General features: G+C 35.7%; 2 protein-coding genes across 4 annotated transcripts in view; one reads left to right on the top strand and one right to left on the bottom strand.

The window, feature by feature from the left end:
* LOC131693700 (glucose transporter type 1) overlaps nt 1-27,759 on the bottom strand; it is a 704,006-nt gene that overhangs the window by 452,878 nt on the left and 223,369 nt on the right. The window lies entirely within an intron of this gene.
* LOC131688135 (uncharacterized) overlaps nt 1-27,759 on the top strand; it is a 174,073-nt gene that overhangs the window by 18,104 nt on the left and 128,210 nt on the right. Inside the window, exons 2-3 of the mRNA XM_058972288.1 lie at nt 12,879-13,185; nt 24,573-24,685. Of these exons, the coding sequence (XP_058828271.1) occupies nt 12,879-13,185; nt 24,573-24,685 (420 nt within the window). The remainder of the gene's footprint in view (nt 1-12,878; nt 13,186-24,572; nt 24,686-27,759) is intronic.

Below are 27,759 nucleotides of genomic sequence, written 5' to 3'. Positions count from 1 at the left end.
ATGTAATTTATCAAATAATTTCATTTGTTCAATCACTAATCGATCAAGAACTACTTAATCTTAAGATTGTTTACTTAAGCTCATTAGTACATTATTGAAAATTTAAATGGAAAATGAAATTTCATATTTCATGGAGAATCTGTATATTTCCGTTGGCGGGCGTGGGCTTCCTCATCACAGCTCTCAATATGGAACTTTTCTTTTGAATATATTTTCTGGACAGACCAGCCTATTTTTACTAGATGGATCAGCCAAATAATGCCAATCACCTAGTGAGATACTTGATTAATTAATAGATTACCGTTAAAAGACCTTCAATAAATTATGTTTTGACGGGGAGGGTATATAGCAAATTGTAACATATGAAAACAGGCGAGTGAACAAGAGCGTGAGTCGATATGTGTGATAGATAAAATTCATTTGCACGCTCTTGAAAAAAGCTACATTTTTAATGTCACCGTGGTCGTGTCCTGTACACAACCCTTTCCTTTTTGTTTTACAGCCAGTGTAGCTGAGCTAGAAGTCCGTTACACTGGCTGTGGAGGGACGCTACCCTGTGTCGTCCAACAGGCGACCGCTCCAACTGCTTCCTAAATGCCGCTGTAATGTTGCCAGTAAATTTTTGGTTTAACTAGCGCATGTATTTGCTATTTGCGCTTGAAATTAAGTAATGTAGTGGTAGTAATAAGCTTCCCATTTTGGTTTAAACGCAAGGACAGTTTTTAAAACAGGATTTGATTAATTAGTTTAGCTCATCTAAGCAATTTTATCAATTCTGTAATTTAAAAGGAATTTTACAGAACTTGGTGAATTTGGCCCCACTTGCAACTGGTATAATCAACCTGCACAAAGTGTTGCATAACGCAGGGCTGTTTTTTGGAACAAAATCATTCAGCCCTTCGCTATGCAAAATCACGATATTATGACAGATGGGCTAAGCGCGGCCGTTCCTTTCAATCGGGAAAGGCCGCGTGGAATTTTGGTGAAATGCGCTAATAGTGTCGTGGTGGTACTAGTTGTCTCTTTCGCTCTACCCATCGTAATCAGCGTTGACTCATTTTGCATTGTAATTTTGGGTTCAATGATTGGGGCGAATGTGTTGGTAGGTAGGGGAACTGGCGGTAAAATGAACACGTTAAGCAAAGTCATTAATTTCTAACTAATAAGTGAATGAGATATATTACATATATTACAATCACCTTATGTTTCTTGTTAGACATGTTTTGTACATATCTGGTAAAAATACTTCGTCATGAACACATTTTTTTCAAACATGATTCTTGATTTCTAAACATGTCCAAAAATGAGACATGTTTATAGCGAGTGGGTAAAATGAACATGTGGCGGTGGTAAAATGAACCACTTCTGGTGACCTGCAAAATGTTCTGTATGTATGCAATGCGCAGCGTTGGAAAGCATTTTCCGATCAATGCTAATATCCCAACAAATCATGAGCTTTGCATACACACAGAGCATTTTGCAGGCAAAAAAATTGTCGCGGGAGAATTGAATTTTCATGACGTAATATTAACCAATCCTGTGGCATCAAAATACATCTACAAACTTGGGGTTATCCATGTGTGTTTGAACTTTTAGGATCTGTTTGAGAGCAACTAGAAAGCTTGTTCTATACATGAGATGTGATTATATTGTCTAAAATTTGATTTTTCTTCACCGGTCCGGGTGTTTTTCCCACACACTAAGTACTAAGAAAATAAATATTTTACATTAAGTAGTATTGTCCTACGTCTACAGTTCGTGCAACCCCATAGGGCTGCCCCTTGTAGTTTTTCTTTCAATAATTACTTTCAATACTAATCCAGCGCTTTCGAAGATTGGAAATTCAATAAATCAAAAAAATCGATTTCAAATTGGCGAAATTTAAAGACAACCTCATGACTTCTAATCAAACCATTTAATTGTTTAACCCTTACAAGTCTGATATTTTTGTTTCGATTATAGACGTTTTAACCTTAAGGTCATTCGCTTCTTCATTCAGGTTAGGAGTTTTTGCTATTACAAATCTCTATTCCTGCGTGCGGGATTGGGATTCGAACCCAGATGAGCTGCGTACATGACATTCAATGTACAAATTCCGCTATGTCCGCTCGAGTCTGATCTTGTTTCGATGCGAGAATTAGGTTGGTATAAATGTAGTTGATAGCAAATATGCAATAGTTTAGAATTTTCGTTATTCTAGTTACCTCATACACAATATGTTGAATTTTTAATCGTATTCTCAAATAAATTTTTGTCGAAAAAGTATTTGTCAAAATTTTAGTTTCTGTTAAAAATCCGGGCCCCCTTCAAAACTCCGGGCCCGGGGGGAAACACCCCGGTCCCCCCCCCCTCTCGGCGGCCCTGGACATGATACACTTACCTTTTCTTATTTTCATGAGTTTGGGTTATTCAACTTGGATATTTTTATCCCATTTTCACTAATACCAGCTCTAACTGAAAAAGTATGGCACTAATTGTACTTATTTTCTATTTTTTTCGAAAGCCAGGAAAATTTTACAGAGAAAAATGTATTAATGCTTTTCAGTTAAGTGAATTTAGTATTCTTTTAGAAGTGAATTAGTTTAAAGTTAGTGTTATTAATAGCATTTTCGTTATTTTTTTAAAATAGTAAATAATAAACTTCACCATTATTATCATGGAATTAATGCATCTCAGCAAGTTCTACAATTCTTCCTTTGACTCCATTCAACTATCTCTTTTAGTTTCGAAGCAAAATCATTTTTATCTTCTCGTTTCATATGCAAAAACAACGATTTCGAAACCACTGCATTTGTGATGAGGCCATCCTGTGTTAACTATTAAATTGCAGCGAAATGAAAAGCGATAGGGCTAAAGTGTCAAATAACAAGTTGCAGATAATATTAAGGGGTACCAAATGAACAATAGTGACGATAAATTTAGTTGAATAATAATTAGAATAAATAAAAAACTCTCCAAAAACACAAATTTTGAGTTATTTCGTTAGTAAAAAATCATTTAGTACACTTAACTAAAAGATATTTGTACATACACTGATAGGACATTCTCTCAGCTTTCCAATAAAATCTTGTAAATAACGATATAATGCATATTTTTTCAGATTAGAGTCTTTTAAGCACTTGCAAGTCGATTACAGGAAAATTATAGTAATGAAATTACAAGGAAAAGAGAAGAGAAAGAAATATGACGTCCAAGAACAAATTATGAATCATCTTAAAACCCAACTTTAGGATAATGGATATTGCTATAATCATACTTCATTATTTCGAGAAAATTAGCAAAAACCTCCTCAAAAACACTAACTTTTAACTACTTTACAGCTAAAAGGTAATTAAAACTGATTAACTAAAAGATATGAGAACACTATTCAATAGGAAATTTTCACATCTTTCGAATGGAACTAAAAGATTTAAAATACAAAGTATACTTTTAAAGTTAGAGGTATTTTAAGACAAATAAGTTTTTTACACAAAAAGTTCAATAACTCTGTATCGGTTGAGATTTGATGGTATGTGTAGAACAATTTTTTTCTCCAAATAGGACAGTCTATCACCCCCCAAGAGATTCTTAACCATGAACCAAACACCCTATATATATATATATATATATATATATATATATATATATATATATATATATATATATATATATATATATATATATATATATATATATATATATATATATATATATATATATATATATATATATATATATATATATATATATATATATATATATATATATATATATATATATATATATATATATATATATATATATATATACGTTACGAGGAAACCTTCCGAAGCTAGAGCAGACATCGCAACCATATCCGCTGACCGATCATAATCGATCCAAACGATCGGTGCAACGCTGATATGCTGAGCCAGCTGAATGCCACGCGCGATGCCAACGTGGAAGCGGCCAACGTGGACAACGTGGACATCGGACGATACTGGAGCAGACTTGGTATTGCTGACTAGGTTAAACATAGTTTATAAGAGGCAGTTGATAGAAAAATTAAATTAGTCTTAGCTGTGAGTTGTAACATAACGATCATAAGTGAATAAATATTTTTTTTATAAAACTCTGACACATCAGAGTATTTCTGGCGCAGTCTCGGAAAAAGTGGTGTTGGTTCGCGAGTGAAGTGGAAATTTAGTGAAAATAAATTGAAAAGACTTCTCAGAATTCAACGTAAAGATCAGAGATTTAAGTTCGTGTACAGAACAACCAATCAGCCGGCAAGAAGCCATCATTGAGTGAATATCAAGCGATTCGCGCTGATTGCAAATTGAAGATCGCCACCGGACCTCAACTCTCAACGCACACTAGGACTCCAGATGAAGCTCAACAGTGCTCTTCTGTAAGTAACAAAAACCTTTTATTAATTAACATTGTGACTAAGCAAATACTAATCAGTGATTCAAAGTGAACATTTGAAAAACTACGGTATATTGAAATTAGATACATTGCATGAGACGTGCTAATACGTTTGACAAAAATAGAAACATGGCACAAGAAGTTAACGCCCAAGAGCTGTTGGACCAAATCCGCGAGCTCAAGGAAAATCAAAACGCGTTAGTGCACACAATTAATGCCATGCGCGATAGGGCGGAAGATCCATTCTTAAATTTCCGGACTCCCGACCCAATTAAAAATCTAGCCACATTCAGTGGAAATAAAAAAGAAACTCAAGCTTGGCTTGAGGATACTGAGAACACGCTCGACTTGTTTGAGAGTTACGCGGGATCACCGTATTACGAACAAATAATAAGAGCGATCAAAAATAAAATAACAGGCGAAGCGAAAGAAGTATTGATCGCAGCAGGCAACCCAAAATATTGGCAATCAATCAAAGAGGCGCTGCTTAATTCCTATGGAGACAGACGGGATTTAACATCGCATATACAGTCACTCTTTTACGTACGCCAAGGAAAAAAGACCCTTAGCGAATTTTACAATAAAGTCAAATCGATAGATACAGCAATAAAAAGCACCGCAGCCGTGATGGACGACTATAAATCCTCCACCAAAGCGATTAACAGCTTAATCAGTTTGATGTCGGTAACCCGATTCATAGACGGTTTAAACGACACGCTTAGCATGCATGTGCGAAGCTACCGGCCGGAGTCGCTGGAAGAAGCATATAATATTACTGTACAATACGCTAATGCAGCGTACAGAATGAAGCTAGACAATAAGTCAACAGCCCCCACCTCTAAGCCAAACTCTTTTAACAAACCAAATAAACCGTACCAAAACTCAAATTCGGCAGACAACCAAAATTATAATGCAGGGTACCCCCAAAACTTTAACAAGCCTGGACCCTCAGGAAAATTTAAATCGCATAGACAAAACCTAGACGAAGACGTTTCGATGCGAACAGTGAGGTCAAAAACCCAGAATCTAAACAACCACGAGGGAGAAACCGAACATCATGAGCCAGAAAATGACACCCCTCCACAAGAAGAGTTCACGTTAGATTCAGATGACGACGACTATTTTCTAGCCGACGAACTAAATTTTCAAATAGTTCAAGAAAAAAATCAAGGGCCATAGCCAACAACAATTTCATTCCTTATATAACGATAATGACTAGCAAAGGAGAAATGAAATTTTTGATCGACACAGGCGCGAACAAAAATTACATTTCGCCAATGCACGTAAATCTAGAAAACTGCAAATCAGAAACCGGTATCCAAGTAACTAACATACAAGGCACGCACAATATTGAAAAATCAACCTCATTTGACATTTTTCAGATAAAGAAAAAATTAAAATTTTACATATTCAAATTTCACGATTTCTTTGACGGACTAATTGGTTACGAGTCATTACGGGACATCAAAGCACAAATTGACATTTCCAAAAACAAACTTAAAGTTGGTAGAAAGGAATTTACTATGCAGAAAAGATTCCCACTTCAAAATAAAATTAATCTAACCGAGCAGAATTTTCAATATATTCCGGTACAGACAATAAAAGATGGAGACTTTTGCATTCAAAACGAATTGCATCTAGGCAAATTTTCAATACTACCCGGGCTATATCGAAGCACAAATAAAGTAGCGATATTAGCAATGAACAACCATTCGGAAACACCATTGGAAATTAACCTAAACGAAATAAAAATCAAGACAGATCAATACCAAGTGCTACAAGAACCACTCAGCCAGGAAGAAAATCAGAAATATCATTTTCGAGAGGACCACATGAATGAAGAAGAAAAGAAGGCATTGAAATACATCATTAACCAGAACAAGGAAATACTCTACACAGATTCTGAAAAGCTCACATTTACCCATAAAATCAAACATAATATCAGGACCGCTGACAACATCCCAATATACACGAAATCCTATAAATATCCACAAATTTTTGAAAAAGAAATTCAAACGCAAGTGCGTAAGATGCTAAACGACGGCATTATTAAAGAATCGATATCGCCATACACTTCCCCCGTATGGATTGTACCGAAGAAAGCCGATGCATCCGGACAAAAGAAATCTCGTTTAGTCATCGATTATCGAAAATTAAACGAGAAAACCATTAACGACAAATATCCGATCCCGGATATAACAGACATACTGGACAAATTAGGTAGGGCTCGATATTTTTCAACAATTGATTTAGTGTCAGGTTTTCACCAGATACAATTAGCAGAAGAAGATACCGAAAAAACTGCGTTTTCTGTAAATTCAGGGAAATACGAATTTACAAGAATGCCTTTTGGTTTAAAAAACGCACCCGCCACCTTTCAGCGAGTAATGGACTGTATACTGCGCGAGCTAATAGGAGTGTGTTGTTTCGTCTACATGGACGACATTATCATTTTCTCTAGTTCACTGCAGGAGCACCAAAACGATCTGATTCGAGTAATGAAAAAGCTGAAAGATGCTGGTCTGAAGATTCAATTAGACAAATGCGAATTCTTCAGAAAAGAGGTTCAATTTCTCGGGCACACCGTGTCAGAAGACGGAGTAAAACCCAACGCTGATAAAATCGAAAGCATAAAAATCTGGCCAATGCCAAAATGTGAAAGAGAAGTTAGACAATTTCTCGGTACACTAGGCTACTACCGGAGGTTTATAAAAGATTTTGCCAAAGTGGTAAAACCAATGACCAAACTATTGAGGAAGGATACTGAGTTCAAAATAACGACCGAAATCGAAGAATGTTTTCATAAATGCAAAAAGATTCTTTCAATGGACCCTGTGTTAATGTACCCAGATTTTACTAAAGAATTTACATTAACAACAGATGCTAGCGACTATGCTATAGGAGCCGTTCTCTCCCAGGGACCAATTGGCAAAGATAGACCGATTGCATACGCCTCACGTACTCTAAGCAAAACAGAAGAGAACTATTGCACTACAGAAAAAGAGCTATTGGCAATCGTGTGGGCCGTGAAACATTTTCGACCATATCTGTATGGGAGAAAATTTAAATTAGTAACGGATCACCAACCATTGACCTATTCTCTAACAAACGCAAACAGTAAGATCGTTCGTTGGAAACTTGATCTAGGCGAGTTTGACTACGAAATTATGTACAAACCCGGTAAGCAAAACGTCGTTGCCGACGCTCTTTCAAGAATAAATCCTACAATAGAAAACCAGACAATAAACGCAAACTCTCAAGATAGCATAGAGGTAGAACCATCCTCAAGCGAAAGCGACGACCTGGAAACAATTCATTCGGCAGACACGAGCGACGACTATTTTATACCATGCACTGAAAAATCCATTAATTCCTTTAGGAACCAAATAATTTTAAAAATTGGTCCCAAAGACATAACACCCTACGAGCAAATATTTCCTAAGTATCATCGTCACATAATAACAAAACAAGATTATACAGAAAAAGATATAATTGACATCTTCAAAAATTTTCTTAACACCAAAGGTTCAAACTGTCTGAAAATGCCAATTTCACTCATCCAAATGGTTCAAGAAACATACAGAAAATACTTTTCAATTAATAAAACACATAAGATTCTCATTTCAGAATTACTACTAGAAGACATAAGGATGGAAGACCAGCAGGACGAAATTATCCGAGAAACCCATTACTATGGCCATAGAGGCACAAAGGAAAATAAAAACCAAATATTACAAAAATTCTTTTTTCCACAGCTCGACAGAAAACTTAAAATTTTCGTAAGCACCTGTGATATTTGCAAAAAAGCAAAATATGACAGATCACCGCCAAAATTAATTAGAAAAAGTACTTTCGGCCAAACCCCGTTTGATAGAGTCCACATCGACGTCTTTTTCTTACAAGGTCAAATGTGGTTAACTATAGTAGATTCCTTCTCTAAATTTGCAAACGCAATTCATTTGCAAGCAAGAACAATAATCGACATGAAAAACGCCATAACTGAGCATATACGCCAATTTGGAAGACCGAACACTATAGTCAGCGACCAAGAACCTTCTTTCCGGTCAATCGATTTCATTGGATTTTTGAACGATCTCGGGATCGAAATACACTTCGCTAGCAACTCAAACGCTAACGGAATAGTAGAACGATTTCATTCTACGCTCATTGAGATTTTTAGAACGACAAAAACCAAATTCACCCATCTCACACTTAAAGAACACGTAAACGTCGCGATCGATATCTATAACAATAGTTTTCACGAATCAACCAAAGCTAAACCGCGAGAATTAATCTTTAACACCCTAAATACAACAAACACCGGAGAAATAACTGAAAATTTCCATAAACTCCAGTCCAAAGCCAAAATCGAACTAGATAAACAAAAAGCCAGATACGAGGAAAAATACGAGAACAAACAAATACCGAAATCATTAAATCCAGGGGATGAAAAATATGTTAAAATAACCCAACGACTAACAAAAGACAAAAACCTGTATAAAATATCAAAAGTAAAACAAGACAATGAACTAACTTTCGAAGATAATAACGAGGTTAAGATCCATAAAAATCGACTAAGAAAATAAACAAATTAAATCTATTTTTATCTTACAGAATAATTACACTCAACCTCAACCTGATAAACGCTACCACCTATAAAGAAATAACAAACAGTAATGGGCTACTGGCAGTAAAAATCGATTCAGTCAGAATTAAAATAGGATATAATAGGATAGTGCACAAGATAGACCTGAAAACACTCGAAAATAATCTCGATTATATTGAAAAAATAGGAAAATCCGTTAAAATTATTGATCATTTAGAAAACACACTTGAAGCCAAAATCCAGTTAGCTAAAGATAAACTTCATAGCCTTCTACCACGAAGACGAAGGAGAGGACTAGTAGACGCTCTAGGAACAGCAATAAAATTTATCTCTGGAAACCCAGACAACAACGATTTGAATATTATAAACCAAAGCCTAGGGATATTAGGAGAACAAGAAAACAAACTCGCTAAAAATCAAATGATGCAAATTAAAATTAATGAGATTTTTCAAAACAGAATAAACAATATTACAACCATTCTGAAAAGAATTAATATAAAGATGGCCAGAGAATTTAATTCATCACAAGGAATTAAAGCAGATTTAGAATTCACAAATCTTATTTGGAAAACAGAGGAGATAATCCAGTTGATTGGCGACATAGAAGATCAAATAGAACTCTCTAAACTCAATCTTATCAACAAAAACATACTGTCTTTAGAAGAAAAGAATTTCATTTATAGCAAACTTAGGAGTCAAGGAATCAAGATAAATTACGTAGACGAAATCTTTCGTTACTGTACAGCTAGCATAGGAATTAGCAACAACCAAGTAGCCATCCTTACAAAAATCCCCGTACTGGACGACAAACACTACGATCTACTGGAACTTCATACGCTCAATCTCAATGGAACACGCATCAATACGCACATTCAGCTGGTAGCCAAACACAGAAACCACATATACTCGCAAACAACAAAATGCGATATTTGCAGTAACAATTCTCCATTAGAAGACGAATGCATCTTCAACCTTCTTGTACATCAAGCCCCAAAATGCACAGTCTCTCGAGTCAGAGAGACCACACAAATCAAAGAAATCTTAAAAGGTATCATCCTAATAGACACCAACATCGACATTGAAGTGTCTGACTCATGCGGAGGACCTAAAGTAATTGCAGGAACAACGCTAATCGAAATAGAAAATTGCACAATCAAAATAAGCAATTTAACATTCTACGGGAAGCCGGAACTAATCCATAAAGACAATTATCTCATACCAATATACAGCAAAAACCTTCAGATCGCAAGCAATATAACCAGCGAAGAGGAAAACGTTATGACCAGAATCCACAACTTGGAAGAAGTCAGCGAAATCTACCTATCACTGCACCAAACACAAAACAGGGTAACATTAGGAGGCTCTATCCTCCTGGTACTAACAATTCTTTGTTTCTCCACTTATCTCTATAGAAGAAAACCACATTCGGGAAAACATACAGTTGACAGGTCTCCAGAATCGTTTTCAACAACCCAACTAGAAGACACAGCAACCGAACCAACTGCAGAGATAACCGAAGAGAAAACAGAGAGAAACAAACCACGAGTCATTCCGATACCGAGATTCGAACTCCTGAAAAATCAACCGAGGACGCTTGATGCTTGAGGAGGGAGACGTTACGAGGAAACCTTCCGAAGCTAGAGCAGACATCGCAACCATATCCGCTGACCGATCATAATCGATCCAAACGATCGGTGCAACGCTGATATGCTGAGCCAGCTGAATGCCACGCGCGATGCCAACGTGGAAGCGGCCAACGTGGACAACGTGGACATCGGACGATACTGGAGCAGACTTGGTATTGCTGACTAGGTTAAACATAGTTTATAAGAGGCAGTTGATAGAAAAATTAAATTAGTCTTAGCTGTGAGTTGTAACATAACGATCATAAGTGAATAAATATTTTTTTTATAAAACTCTGACACATCAGAGTATTACTTATATATATATATAGCTATCGATTTTTGGGAGAATTAACGAACTTCACCATTAACGTTTCGGGGAGTAGAGCACAGCCAGGCGTTTGTTGGGTGCGAACATGAGTGTATTACAAACCTTTACCTTGCTGAGTGAGCTACCACTGTCAAAAATGAAGTTAATTCAAACATAGAGGGCTAAGCTGAGAGACAGAAGGGAACTATCACTGAAACTGAAAAAAATATTTCTAACAGTCGTTTCAGTAACATTTCTCAAAAATCTGTATATCTGAACATACAGATTCTTGGTCTGAAAATGGCTGGAAAATCTGTGTAAATACAGATTATTCTGTATTTTTGGTAATCCTGGTTGACATACTGTCTGCGGACATCTGACAAGTGGACTTGCTGAAACCGAGAATTCGACGGACTGAAATGATAATTCTTTTTCTTTCTGATCCAGATTTGCGGCTCGGTGTATAAAATTAGAGGGAATCAATCAGGAACGAGCTTCAGTCAGATGATTTGAAATCGGGTTTTTCGTGTGTGTATGCTATTTTACATCCATCAGAAATGAAATGCTTGTTATACATATTCCAAACTTAATGCTTGTTATACATATATCAAATTTTAATACTACATTGCGGAACATATTTTGGATAAAATTGCCTTAAACTTAAAATCAAGTTGGCGGAATCCCTTTCTCTCCGTTTCTATTAGACATAAAGCGCTGCCTCTTCTTGTGTACCTCAAGTTATGTGAAACCCGTTATCCAATGTGGTTTTATTGCAAAACGATTTGTTTGGTGGAAGTTGTGGGTGATATTGTGTTTTCGAGCATTCCAAGTAAATTTTCTAAATTTTAAATGCTGTGCGTTATTTAGGGTGATTTTCAATCTATTTCCCGAATGATTAAAATTTTCGATAGAGCGTCAAAAGCGCTTTCTATATCTGTATAGATATTACATCTATCCACAAACAAAAGTTATTTTTTAAATAGTTTTTAATAAAATATGCGGTAGGGGTAAGTTGGCGGTACTACTATCAAGGCAAAAAAGTCATCAAAAAAAATTATTTCTGGAATTCACTCCAAAGTAAGAAAATCTTTTTCTTGTGTATCTCACCAATGTAGGAGACTTTTATTCCGGCCAATTGCATGAAGAATTTCGAAAATTTGCTTTTGAATAGGGAGTACGCGTCAAAGTCAAAATGCCGGGTATTGAAACTGAAATATAATAGTAAATGTCGGTTAATATACAGTTTTCTCGAAAAGACATTCAGCACGTTCCAAAAGGACCCCTGAAGTAATTGAATCTCCATTTGATTGCTTAGTTTTTGGAGTATACTCACATACCGCCAACTTACCCCGGGGCCGGGTAAGTTGGCGGGTTTTCCGTGTCACATATGTTTGTCTCTAAAAGTAGAGATAATACACCAAACACTTTTAAAAAAATCAGAAATATTGCCAACAATCTGCTCTTTCATGCCGCGTGTTCTATTTTGCAAGATCTACCTAGCGATAAAAATTGAAAATTGAAACTAGCCCCGGTCTCCTATATCGCTGCCATAAGTTGTACAGCTATTTAGGACCAGAAAGAGTACTGTGCTCGCTAATTAGGATCATTTTTAGTTTTTTTCGTACAACCTCGAACCAGGCTGTATGCGCCGCATCCAACAAATAGCTTATGAAGTAACGAAGAAATGTTACGTACATTCTTACTTAAAGTAAATTAATCCCAAAGCAATAAAGACGATTTAGATAATCGAAAACTTTCACAACGCTTCGGTTCATCCGTGGAATTACCTGAAAAGAGAAACAAAACAAGAACATTTATAAAAATCATTCCACAAATATGTTTGCTTTATATACTTTATCAATTCCACAACCCCCAAAGAATTCGCATTAGCGTGATAGTCAATCAGAAGGCCTAATGTTTTAACTTTCTTTCTCATCTCGTTTCCCCCGTGTAGCCCAACCAAATTTCAATACCCGCAGCAAGCGATCAACCGGGTCCGACGCCATTTCCATCCAGCGGCACCACGGTATTCTCATCGTCGCGACCCACCAGCTCTATAGCAACCGTTCCACCCCAACCGCGCCCAGCAGTGGCCACCGTGATGGTTTCCCCACCGGTCCAGCAGAATCAGTGCCCGTACCGAGCGGAGCATAGCAAGGCATCAAACCTGGAAGGGATTAATTTATTCCGTTTCGATCCACTGCGGACGCTTCAATTTCTGTCGCTCGAGCTCAAGTCGAAGCTGAAGGAACTTTGTCCAGGTAATTGGTTGTTTAATTTAATTTCCACTTCCGGTGCTTTCGTCTAGGGGTTGCTCGGACGGTGGCCGTCGTCGTCCGAGCCAATGTTTACCAGTGGCCCCCTCCTCCTTCTCTCAAACCAAGCGAATTCAATGCTTGTGCCTGTGTTCTCTTTGTTTGGGTCTGCCAGTGATAACAATGGATTCGTTGGAACGGAACGCCTGGCTGTCAAATTTACCGGAAATAATTTTCAATTGTGTTTATTTTTCCGAGCTTTTTGTTTGCTGTTGTTGAAAGATTTTTCGAACAGGTGGCCCGTGTTAAGCTATACCGAACGGAGCGTCATAACTTTTTATTTACATTTTGCATGCCAAAATCAATTTATTAATAACAAAGAAAATTAAAAATCACTTAATCGCTTGCTCGATTGCTAGTTAAGTTCCCTAAAATAAATAAATGCATGGTTTACTGGTGTATCATTTTTGGGTTAACGCAGGGTTTGAAGCGAGGTGAAATTATTTTGATGGCGATGGTTAACGCCAACTTTCCTAATTTAAAACATAATTGACGTATGTGCTGAAAAATCATGAAAATAGTGAAGTTTACTCAAAATTGTTTGCAGGTTGGATTAGATATTTTTATACTTAAAAAATCTACTGCAAGCAGACATTGTACTGCACATAATTCATAATAAACCAACGAAAGGCTTCTGTAAGACGTTACTTTTTCTCATGAACTGAAAGCTCGATTAAATCCATTAGCGAACCAAGAAAAAGAGAGCTTATTTGCTGCGAACAGCCTTAAAATTATATCCTCATAGTGAACGTTCATCTACGACACGAGGCAAAAGAAAAACACCCATTTGCTGTTCTGTCATATATACTGAGTAGACCGTCGTGTTCAGCAAACGTGAGTAGAATAATGAAAAAATAATTACATTGATTTCAATTTTCATTATAATATGCAAATCGGTACCTTCCGGTTTGTCCCCCACTGCAATCCGTGCCCGCACTACTTCGCAATTGCCTCCATTGGGGTATCGAAACCTCCTCTAATCTGGCCCCGTTCTACAGCACGACGAGGGTGAATCACACACAACCGAATTGCTTCTGAGTGCCTTTCGGTTCCGCACCATGAAATAGTGTTTCTTCCGGCAGAGCACTTTTCCAGCAAGTTCTTCTCCGGCTTTCCATATACACTACTGTCGGCTTAGGTAGCTAGCTAACCTTCGACGACGGCAAAAAAGGACAACATCCTAGAAAACGTCTTTTTTTCTGCACCATAACCACCCACACCCACAAAGTGCCTCCGGTTGCCTGTGCTTACGAGCCGCTGATGATGCTGTTGGAAATTTTAATTGTAATTTAATTCATGAGCAACATCGCTGCTGTTGGGACGCACAGAGTGGCATCGTTAGTCGTCTTCTTCATCATCGGCTCCGTAGTACTATTCGTTGTCGTCGCCTTCATCGGTTCGTACGACAATGTTGTATAGTTTTCCATACGACGAAAAGGAACTTTTTCGTCTTACCCTCTCGGCATGCATGCTGTACTAGTTCTACATCGAGCAAACAGTTCGAGACGTAGATGAGGTTTTATAGATCAGTTCCTATACATATCGATGGTAGAGGAGCGTCGAAATTGTTAGAAAAGCCTACGGAGTGGAGTATGCAATCACAAAGTTCTACAAAAGAGGAAATTAGTTTTCTTGTCTCGAATGTTTTTGATGGAAAAACGCCCAAAAGCGAGTTTGTGAGAGAGATTACTTAAAAAGCTCCCAATCTATCGGAAATTAAATGATCGCCATGAAATACCACTATTATATGTTTTGGTTCCAATTCGATCTAAGACTGGTCCACAAGAACATCTAAGAATTTGAGAATAAGCTAAAATGAAAAAAGTGCTTGAAAATTTTAAAAACTGGTATGATAGGTAATCCAAACTATGCTGATCCGGACGCTCGAACCTTTTGTGAATTTATATAATAATAATTGAGATAATTCTCAAAAAGTTATCTGTAAGTTCTCATCAAAGATGAAAATCTTTTCCGAATTTGAGGTATTTGCCCCTACGCTAGGCGTTGCTTTAAGCCGTGGGGTCTTCAAATCACCCTATGTTTGGTACTATATGAATACACAGGTGACCATTGGAGTGGCCCAAGCTTGCATGATACATGTATGGAATTTTAAACCTTACCCCTCAAAATGATAATTTGGATGCCCGATAAGCTTTAGTCATCAAAGCAACAAAGCATATCTAAACAATCGATCGCGAATTTTGAGACAACAGCAGCGATAATAGTGTGAACGAGAGCAACGATCAAAGAAGTAGACTGAATGACCCTCAGGCGTTGATAGACAACACCGAAAATTCTTCATCCACGAGGCAAAGAATCTCCGCTCGCACAGGTAAACTGCGTGCCACGGATTCGATAGTTTCTTCTAGCTTACGCAGCGATCCATGTCGAAATAAACGTATTGGAAAAATATTTGAAATATTAGTGCATAAATTTTCCATACTTATGTATTGTATGAAAGCTACTAATTTCAAATTGTCAATTTTCTTTGTTTTATTCATTTATTTCTTTTATCTGTTTCATTCATTTTTTTCAATTCATTCGTGTATGATTTTTGTTTTATTTCTTATCGATGTTATCGATGCTTGTCGATTTTATCGATTTTTCGATTCTATCGGTTTTTCGGTTTTATCGATTTTTGCCTATTTTATCAATTTTTGTCGATTTTATGGATTCTTGTCGATTGTAACGTCTTTTTATCTATTTTATCGATTTTTTTCGATTTTATCTATATTTGTCAATTTTATCGTTTTTATTGATTTAGTCGATTTTTGTCGATTTTATCAATTTTTGTCGATTTGTGCCTATTTTATCAATTTTGGTCGATTTTATCGATTTTTGTCGATTGTATCATCTTTTTGTCTATTTTTTTTCAATTTTCGTAGATTTTATCGATGTTTGTCGAATTTATCGTTTTTCATTGATTTTTTTCGATTTTAGTCAATTTTATTGATTTTTGTCGATTTTATCGATTTTAGTCGATTTTATTGATTTTTGTCAATTTTATTGATTCTTGCCGATTTGACCGATTCATGTTGATTTTATCAATTTTTGTCGATTCTAATGATTTTTGTCGCTTTTATCAATCTTTGCCCGTTTCGTCGATTGTATAGATTTTTGGCAATTTTATATATTTTTGTTATTTTTATCGAATTTTTGTCAATTTTATCGATGACGAACACTGATTTTATCCTGATTTTATTTACTGATTAGTAAAATCGATAAAATCAGTGTTCGTCATCGATAAAATTGTCAAAAATAAATAAAATTGTCAAAGATCTACACAATCGACAAAAATTTATGAAATCGACATAGATAGATAAAAGCGACAAAAATCATTCAAATCGATCAAAAATAATAAAATTAACGAAAATCGGAAACATCGACAAGAATCAATAAAATTGACAAAAATCGCTAAAATCTATAAAAATCGGTAAAATCGACAAAATCTAAAACATCGACAAAAGTCGATAGTATCAGTCGATTTTATCGATTTTTGTCAATTTAATCAATTTTTGTAAATTTTATCGATTTTGTCCATCGTTTACATTTTATGGATCGTTTCGATTTTGCCGATTTCATCCATATTATCCATTTTATCCATATTATCCATTTTACCCAATTTATCCATTTTCTCCATTTTATGGATAAAATTGTTTAAGTGAACAAAATGGCTTAGATGGATTAAATAGATAAAATGGAGAAAATTGATAACATACATAAAATTGATAAAATGAGCAAAAGGGATAAATGGATAAAATGGACAAGATGAATAAAATGGTAAAATAGAGAAAATGTATAAAATGGATAAAGATGGATAAAATCGACAAAATTGCGTATTGATAAAAAGGATAAAATGGATAAATTGGATAGAATGGACAAAATGAATGAAACGGTTAACATAGATAAAATGGACATAACGGATAAAATGGACAAAATTGATAAAATGAATAAAATTGATAAAATGAATAAAATGGATAAAATAGATATCCATTTTATCCATTTTATCAATTTGATCCATTTTATCTATTTTATCATTTTATCCATTTTATCCATGTTAACGGTTTATTCATTTTAAGTATCCATTTTATTCGTCTTATCCATTTTATCCATTTAATCCATTTTATCCATTTGATCCATTTTATCCATTTAATCCATTTTATCCATTTCATCCATTTTATCCATTTTATCCATTTTATCCATTTTATCCATTTTATCCATTTTATCCATTTTATCCATTTTATCCATTTTATCCATTTTATCCATTTTATCCATTTTATCCATTTTATCCATTTTATCCATTTTATCCATATTATCCATTTTATCCATTTTATCCATTTTATCCATTTTATCCATTTTATCCATTTTATCCATTTTATCCATTTTATCCATTTTATCCATTTTATCCATTTTATCCATTTTATCCATTTTATCCATTTTATCCATTTTATCCATTTTATCCATTTTATCCATTTTATCCATTTTATCCATTTTATCCATTTTATCCATTTTATCCATTTTATCCATTTTATCCATTTTATCCATTTTATCCATATTATCCATTTTATCCATTTTATCCAATCTTCCCAAATGAAAATCAAACACCATGTTCACTCTAGTTCTGTGCTCATCCTACACCATCAATTCATGTGCAAACTCGAACGCGCTAATGCGTACCAAAACACGAGCACATGTTCGTCTGCACAACCGAACCCCATATACGTACGCGGTGTTCGTACACACAGGTTCTTGATACTAGTTTTCTCTTTCTCTCACCCATCATCACTAGCATTGACTCATTCTGTTTTGTGTGTGCCTTTCTTATGTACGCACATGGTGTACGTAAACGATGTTTAAACCTAAGTTTGCACATCGTTCGCTTGGGTTCGGTGTTCGATGCGAACCTGTACACAAAGGCAAAGCATGTTTGAGGTTGAACGCGTGCACGAAATTTTGTACACGGGTGCAAACTTGTCGATGTTCATGGGAAGACTGATTTTATCTATTTTATCCATTTTATCCATTTTATCCATTTTATCCATTTTATCCATTTTATCCATTTTATCCATTTTATCCATTTTATCCATTTTATCCATTTTATCCATTTTATCCATTTTATCCATTTTATCCATTTTATCCATTTTATCCATTTTATCCATTTTATCCATTTTATCCATTTTATCCATTTTATCCATTTTATCCATTTTATCCATTTTATCCATTTTATCCATTTTATCCATTTTATCCATTTTATCCATTTTATCCATTTTATCCATTTTATCCATTTTATCCATTTTATCCATTTTATCCATTTTATCCATTTTATCCATTTTATCCATTTTATCCATTTTATCCATTTTATCCATTTTATCCATTTTATCCATTTTATCCATTTTATCCATTTTATCCATTTTATCCATTTTATCCATTTTATCCATTTTATCCATTTTATCCATTTTATCCATTTTATCCATTTTATCCATTTTATCCATTTTATCCATTTTATCCATTTTATCCATTTTATCCATTTTATCCATTTTATCCATCTTATCCATTTTATCCATTTTATCCATTTTATCCATTTTATCCATTTTATCCATTTTATCCATTTTATCCATTTTATCCAATTTATCCATTTTATCCAATTTATCCATTTTATCCATTTTATCCATTTTATCCATTTTATCCATTTTATCCATTTTATCCATTTTATCCATTTTATCCATTTTATCCATTTTATCCATTTTATCCATTTTATCCATTTTATCCATTTTATCCATTTTATCCATTTTATCCATTTTATCCATTTTATCCATTTTATCCATTTTATCCATTTTATCCATTTTATCCATTTTATCCATTTTATCCATTTTATCCATTTTATCCATTTTATCCATTTTATCAATTTTATCAATTTTATCCATTTTATCCATTTTATCCATTTTATCCATTTTATCCATCTTATCCATTTTATCCATTTTATCCATTTTATCCATTTTATCCATTTTATCTATTTTATCCATTTTATCCATTTTATCCATTTTATCCATTTTATCCATTTTATCCATTTTATCCATTTTATCCATTTTATCCATTTTATCCATTTTATCCATTTTATCCATTTTATCCATTTTATCCATTTTATCCATTTTATCCATTTTATCCATTTTATCCATTTTATCCATTTTATCCATTTTATCCATTTTATCCATTTTATCCATTTTATCCATTTTATCCATTTTATCCATTTTATCCATTTTATCCATTTTATCCATTTTATCCATTTTATCCATTTTATCCATTTTATCCATTTTATCCATTTTATCCATTTTATCCATTTTATCCATTTTATCCATTTTATCCATTTTATCCATTTTATCCATTTTATCCATTTTATCAATTTTATCCATTTTATCCATTTTATCCATTTTATCCATTTTATCCATTTTATCCATTTTATCCATTTTATCCATTTTATCCATATTATCCATTTTATCCATTTTATCCAGTCTTCCCAAATGAAAATCAAACACCATGTTCGCTCTAGTTCTGTGCTCATCCTACACCATCAATTCATGTGCAAACTCGAACGCGCTAATGCGTACCAAAACACGAGCACATGTTCGTCTGCACAACCGAACCCCATGTACGTACGCGGTGTTCGTACACACAGGTTCTTGATACTAGTTTTCTCTTTCTCTCACCCATCATCACTAGCATTGACTCATTCTGTTTTGTGTGTGCCTTTCTTATGTACGCACATGGTGTACGTAAACGATGTTTAAACCTAAGTTTGCACATCGTTCGCTTGGGTTCGGTGTTCGATGCGAACCTGTACACAAAGGCAAAGCATGTTTGAGGTTGAACGCGTGCACGAAATTTTGTACACGGGTGCAAACTTGTCGATGTTCATGGGAAGACTGATTTTATCTATTTTATCCATTTTATCCATTTTATCCATTTTATCCATTTTATCCATTTTATCCATTTTATCCATTTTATCCATTTTATCCATTTTATCCATCTTATCCATCTTATCCATTTTATCCATTTTATCCATTTTATCCATTTCATCCATTTTATCCATTTTATCCATTTTATCCATTTTATCCATTTTATCCATTTTATCCATTTTATCCATTTTATCCATTTTATCCATTTTATCCATTTTATCCATTTTATCCTTTTTATCCATTTTATCCATTTTATCCATTTTATCCATTTTATCCATTTTATCCATTTTATCCATTTTATCCATTTTATCCATTTTATCCATTTTATCCATTTTATCAATTTTATCAAGTTTATCCATTTTATCCATTTTGTCCTTTATATCCAGCTTCCTTTCTGTCGAAAAATCTCGAAACACAAAAGATAACTCTGTCGCACTAAAGGAACCGAAAATAATGACTGGTAGTACACGACTATGTTTTAACTAGAGGTGTGCACCGATGCGCCGCCGGCATGCCGAAACCTTTTACCTGTAACCGGCGGTGCGCCCACTGCGGCGCACTCCTCTAATTACTATTTTATTAATTTGATACATTTTCTTGATTTACTAATTGTATTAATTCTATTAATTTTTTTATTGCATTCTTTTATTAATTTGATTATTTTTCTTCTAGTAATGTTATTAATTTTATTCAGTATATTAAACTTATTGATTTTATTATTTTCATTTTTTATTGATTTTAATATTTTTCTTCAGACTATACATTTTATTAATTTCACGATTTTTTGTTGCATGTTCAATTAATTTTACTAGCCATATTAATTTTAATATTTGCTTTGATTTGAATATGTTTATGGTACATGTTAATTCCATTAATTTGATTAACTTTGCTATTGGTATTATGATTATCAATTTTATTTCATTTTTTAAATTTTATTGATTATTTTAATATTGTATTATCTTTATTAATTTTATTTATTTTTCATTGGTTTACTAATTTGATTTACTTCATTGATTTTACTGATCTTATTATTTTTTTCAATTCTAATATTTTTAATATTATTTTTTAATATTTAGGGTAAGGTGAGGCAAATCCGACCGTTGGGTAAACCTGACCCCTCCCCCCTCTGTTATCGAAAATCGGAAGCACTACGCGAACTAATATCAATGTTGTCGGGTAGAGCATCAAAAATAATCATAATGGTGGCATGACAGCATTTTATTAGTCTAGTTTTAAAAGTTTCAATTTGATTTTTGTGCATCATTGATTTCAAGATATTTCTGCTTGTTAAAATGATTGTATAAAAATATAAGTGGATTTAAATTCTTTGATTTAAGTCCTACAAAGTGCATAGATGAATTTAGTCCAACCAATTGATCCGATGCAAATGGGAATATTTTTACGTGCTACTGCTCGTGATTTTGACATTCCCAGATTGACATTGAATTCCATTTTCTTCATGTTACAATTCAATAACATAATATTCATCTATTTATCGTTAAACAACCATAAAATTTGGGTAATATCTGTACTAAATCAACCAAAAACATAGGCGATCGGGTTTACCCCACCATTCTTGAAAACAGCAAAAATGAACTTTTTCGCAAAACGCTTGTATCTCCATATTTTCTACAGATACGAATAAAATGCTGTGCATTAAAAGTTGCTCAAAAATCTAACCTTTAATTTGGTATATAAAACGACTTGATCCGATATAAAATGAGCATTTTACAGCCAAAACTATTTACTAGGTCAGATTTGCCCCAGCATACCCTACATTAATTTTATAAATTCTATTATTTTATTAATTTTATTGATTTTATCATTTTTTAATCTCAACAATTTTAATGCTTTCATTATTTCAATAATTTTATTTTTTCATTAATTTCATGAATTTTATTAATCGTTTTAATTTGAATATTTTAATAATTGTATAAATTCTCCTGATTTGGTTATTTTTATTATTTTTAAAAAGAATATAAATTTTATCAATTTCATTTTTTTATTTCATTATTTTTAAATTTCATAAACTTAAATATTTTAACTATTTTTATAATTTTTTTTGATTGGAATACTATTTAGAATTTTATAATTTTAATGGAATAATTGTATTAATCGCATAGATTTTATTAAGATTAGTAATTGTATTAATTTTAGTAGTTTTAATAATTTTATTCATTTCATTATTATTTATTTTATTTTTCATTATTCATATAAATCATTTGGATTTCGCGCGGAGATATTTCGGAACGTTTCCGCTCTAACTGCCTCTTGAGGGGTCATTTGTGTTCCTTTTTCTTTATATACCCACGCAACACTGCTTTGATGCTTGCGTTCCGAAGTTTTTCCTGTCTTCTTATGCCTGCGCGTCACGAGCGTGGACCACCCGTTGTTGGTATTAGATACCTCAGGGACGGTACTGACTGTTTATTTTTAAGGTACTGGACGTAGCTTCTGTACCTGTCCTAGCTGCCAGCCGCCGCAATTTGAATTCCGTTAGTGGTTAAAATATTGTTATTGTATCCTGTGCGATGGATTTTGATTACCGTCGACACGTTTCTACGTTTCTGCGCATGGTTTTCCATAATGTGCAGTCTGAGCAGGAACTGATAGGTGTTTATTTATTCCATACATGTGCAAAGAATGTGTTTTGTATTCCTGGGTCAGAAAGGCGTGAAGCAAGGAAATGCAAGGAGAATGTATTTTTCTTAACCGTATCGCGACAAATATTTTTAATGGTATCATTGTTAGCGTTAGTTATTGGTCCTAGGTCGTGTAATCGTACCACGATTTTTTTCATTTTGATACTAATGCGCTCATACCACACCGCGTTTTTTTTGGAATGTTATACGAAATAAAAATGCTGTCAAAAGTATGTTATAATTTTCTAAAAAATTAACTTAGCATTTTCATAGCATCATTTGTTACGGACATTGTTTTCTGTTATAATGTTATAACAGCATTGTGATCGTTTTCTTGGTGGTTCGAAACAGACTTTATCTATCTCATTCATTTCTTTTATTTTAGCCATTTCATTCTTTTAAATATTTTATACGTTTTAATATTTTCCACCTGATCTATTTGGTTTTTATTTTACTTTAATGTTTTTTTTATTTAATTTGTTTTCTATTATTCATTCCATTCATTTTATCAATTTTATTGCTTTTTTTCTCATTTGAATCATTTCGTGTATTATTTATTATATTCACATTATTCACTTCATCAATTTCATTCAGTTTTTTCGAATATATTTTACAAGGCAATTGATAAACAAGTAACGTAAAAAAACCACAACTGATTTGTTTTATCGCGATTTCATTTTTGGAGAAAACGATCGAAAAATGAAAGTGAAAAATTTCACTTTAGTGAAAAATTTCGCTTTACTGATCGGATTCGAACTTAGCACCCTTAGCTACTCCAGCACTACCGCTACAGTACAGCGATGCTTGAAGATCTGCCACTGCGCGTGAAATAGTATGGGTATTAAACGTCTTCAGATGACGAATTTTAATGTCTACCCTTTTGTGACAATCTTGTGCAAGTAACTACCGAAACCATCCCGATAAAAGAGCATTTGTCCCTGAACTCGCCACTATTAGATTCATGCAAAATGCCACCATTTGCGCACGAACTTGAATTTGAATAGAAAATTGCTTAAGCACATCTTCAAAACCTGTTAATTTCCGCGAGTTTTCCAACATCCCCGTTTGTTCATACAATACAACTAATCCGACAAATGAACATGTCTCATGCAGCTTAACTTTGTGAGATGTGAAAATTACCTTAATCGAGTAAGAATTCTCCTTCTGTGTCATGTTCAAACTTATACCTACGCAATCCTTGAAAATTGAGAATTATCACATCACAAACGGAGAGCTATTGTGTATCCCGCTTGCAATTTCGTGCAGCGCGTGTCGCCCGGGCAAACTGTTTTGAGCATTTGCCATTAAAATGTCACTTAAGTGGGGTTGGTTCTTTACAATGTGACACCACCGCTTTTCTCGAGTTTCCTACTGCCACGACCTCGCCTACAGAGCACACCGTATCGGATGACGAGGCGACTGTGGTGGGACCAGCCAGAGAAAATGTTGGTTTTTATTTTGTGTCCTTCCGGATCGTTTGCTTTCCGGGTCGTCAACTCTCGCACGTACATATAGAAAATGGCATTAAATGTAATGTATTTAACTTTTCTTTTATTATACTCGTTCCTCCATGTTCGATGCGGTGATATGATACAAAGGGTGATGTTCCTGTTTTGAGCCGGGCATGCCTTTTTATACCACAGCAAAGAATGAACAATCAAGTTTAGCTCCATCAACCCTACATTTTTTTACGGATAACAATCTTAGTTGCGCTCTCTTGCCGATTCCTCCATTGCAGAACAGAAGAAGCTGTACAAAATCTCCAAGGAGCTGCTGTACGCGGTTAAAATACTGACGGAAAACTTGGGCGACGGACAAAAGATGAGGATGAAATGCGGAAACTGCGAGAAGGTGAGTTTCACTTTTTGCTTCTATTGTTATATTGCATTGCGATGGAACTTTAACAACTCAATCACTTGTATTTGATTTTATTTACGGTGCTCGTCATGCTTCGCGAAAAATTACCCACCAAAATCGATACCACGCTTTGGCCGATGCCGTCTTATTTTCCATCAAGAATGGGAGGCCTCGTTGAACCAAGTCGTAATTTATTCAACATCCTTATGTTGCTCGACTGATGATTGACAGGTCTGCGGTTTTACCCATAGCCTCGCATCAGATCAGGTGGAAAAGTATGTGTATGTGTTTAAGGTGATTCGTGAAACACATCGTTTTCAAAGCGATGGAAAACAATAGAGAAAATTGTCTGAATGGGTAAAGGACCATACGTCTCTGCGGTAGTAGCAGTTTGCTCATAAATCGAAGAAACATGCCAATATTATACCGCTCCAACATACGTACACCATTTTTGCTTAGGTACATATGTTGCACAACCCAACCACAGCCGACAGTTGAAATTGTGAGGCCATAAATCCTGAAACCAAAATTGCTGTCAAATAAAAGAAAGAACTTGCGCGGTGGGCACAGCCGGGGAAAGTTTTGCGGTTCCTTTTCTCTTGTGCATCGTGGACATTTGCGATTAAAAACACACCATAAACACTAACTATTTAAATGGCGTAATCCTTTCCGATAAACAGGCGATTTTGACCCCATGAAAGCGGACAAAGTGACTAATTTTGGAACGTTTCCACTGGAAAACAGACAGAGAAAGAACGACCGGAGCGGTGAGAATGAAGAAACGGTGAAAATTCGCCTTTTTATTGGAGACACTGAGAAAATTGTTTTTTTTTTTATTGGAAACACTGTCCTCGAGCAGGAATCGAACCTGCGATCTCCCAGTCTCTAGTTGGGTGCATTAACCACTCCGCCATCGAGGAACTGTGATGATGCCATAACATATTCCCGACAGTATCGTGATCACCGCCACAGCCTCCAACACCTGCTAATTGACCTATCGACCCCCCAATGACGGAGTGGTTAACGCACCCAACTAGGGACTGGGAGATCATTCCTGCTTGAGGACAGTGTTTCCAATAAAAAACAATTTTCTCAGTTTCTTCATTCTCACCGCTTCGGTCGTTCTTTGTCTGTTTTCCTGTGGACACGTTCCTAAAAATCTATGAAAAAAGAAAAATCAAGACTCACCGCAACACAAGGAATACATGTATAGACTAATTTTGATTCATATAGAAAGTATTGTGCAGTGATGATACGATTTTCCATCCCAACTAAAAAAAATTAATTAAACGGGAAAACCGTTCGTGCGAATTAGTTCTTTTAACAGAACTATTCAATCTTAATTTCTTCGACTTTTTCAGATTCACACCAGGCAGCATGTTTTTATTTGAACCCTAGTTTGCAAGTTAGCATGCTTGCATGGAGTGCAGAGTGGATATTGTGCTTTATCTCCCAATATTTGCACGATCTGGCAGGGAAGACGTGCTAGATGTAACTCTCTGCTCTGAAAGTATTACGCATGATTTGGAAAACTGGCTCGTCCGAGCGAGTTCGAACCGTCTGTGTTTGATCATATATACTTCATCTTAAATCATTATATCGTTACATATCGTAATCCCGAATCTACGAGCTGGGACCTATGGGAAGAGGGTTCGGCGACTAGTTTTTAGAGGTATTTCCAACGATTGAAGCTCTAAGTGACTCACTTATAGTAGCAGCTAGGCTTGTACGGTTCGAGTTATCCCGAGCAGCGTCCCTTACCACGTTAATGCGGAGCTTTGGCGTGGCGGACACTTATTCTCGCACTTCTCGTGGGTTCAAACATGGAGACAAATAAAAATAAAAACAAACAAACAGAGGTGCCAAACCCCTTTGCTAGAGGTGGTTTGGCGAAGTCTCCCACCCGTGGAGAGTAGTGGAGCTACATCTGATAGCACCAGTGACCCCCCAGTAGTGGTAGGAAATAGCCCTACCAACGCACTGGACGGGCCACTATCCGCGATGCGCAAAGTGGTGGAGCAGCTCGATCCAATAATCGAGTTCACTAGCGCAAAGCAAAACATAAGCAAGGAGTTAAAGCAGAGTCTCCTGGAGCTCCGGAAAACTGTTCGTGTCGCAAGACAGAAACAGCAGGCTTATGCCAAGAGGGTGGAATGTCGGGAGAAGTCCGACAGAGAAACCCAGACAGTGGCCTCTAAGAGGGAGGGAAGAGAGAAGGTCGATACAGGCACTCAGACAGTGACCTTCACCTTCTATAGAGCAGCCATGTCGCTCGAAGCGGCGGCCGAGTTCCCCTCGAAGGGAAAAGGCAAGGGCAAGGGCAATCGTAAGACGGCGTTGAATGCGAAGCGCCCTAGGAAGTCGCCAGGGGAGGGTGAAAAAACTAACACCACACGGCGTGCAACAGTTAAGGCCAAACGCCGTCTGGCCGAGGTAAGCGAGGGCGAGAGTGACCTCGCTGGGCAGAGCGATGGTACCAGCTACCCGGCGCGACCGGGGCAGGGGGGCCCAAACCCCTGGACGCTGGTCACCAAGAAGAAGCCGGCACCGACACCGGAGGTACCGCGGCCCGCGAAGAAGGCCAAGGACAGAGGCGAGGCCTTGTGGTTAAAAACCGACAAGGACAAATACGCCGACGTCCTAAAGTCGATGAAGGTGGCCGAAAGCCTTTCGGCCCTTGGGCAAGATGTGCGTAGCGTGAGACGCACCAACACGGGAGAACAGCTTCTGGTGCTGAATCTAGTGCGGTGTACAAGGCCTTGGCCCAAGAGGTTCTTGATTGAAGGCGCCCAAGTCTGGTCGCTAGGGGCGGAAATGACTCTCCAGTGCAAGCATCTGGACGAGTTCACGACCGCAGAAGATGTCGTCGCAGCCGATAAGGAACAATGCGACGTCACAATCGAGCGGGCCTCTGTGCGATTTAGAGATGGACCCTCTGGCACCCAAGTAGCCTACCTCAGGCTACTGAAGGCGGATGCCAAAAAGGTAACCGAGAAAGGTAAGCTGAAGATCGGCTGGTCGGTATGCCCAAAAGCATACCCCAGCCGCCTTCAGTGGATAGGTGCTAT

The sequence above is a fragment of the Topomyia yanbarensis genome, chromosome 3 (assembly GCF_030247195.1).
Source record: "Topomyia yanbarensis strain Yona2022 chromosome 3, ASM3024719v1, whole genome shotgun sequence".
Lineage (NCBI taxonomy): Eukaryota > Metazoa > Arthropoda > Insecta > Diptera > Culicidae > Topomyia > Topomyia yanbarensis.
This window is presented reverse-complemented; position numbering and strand designations above follow the sequence as displayed.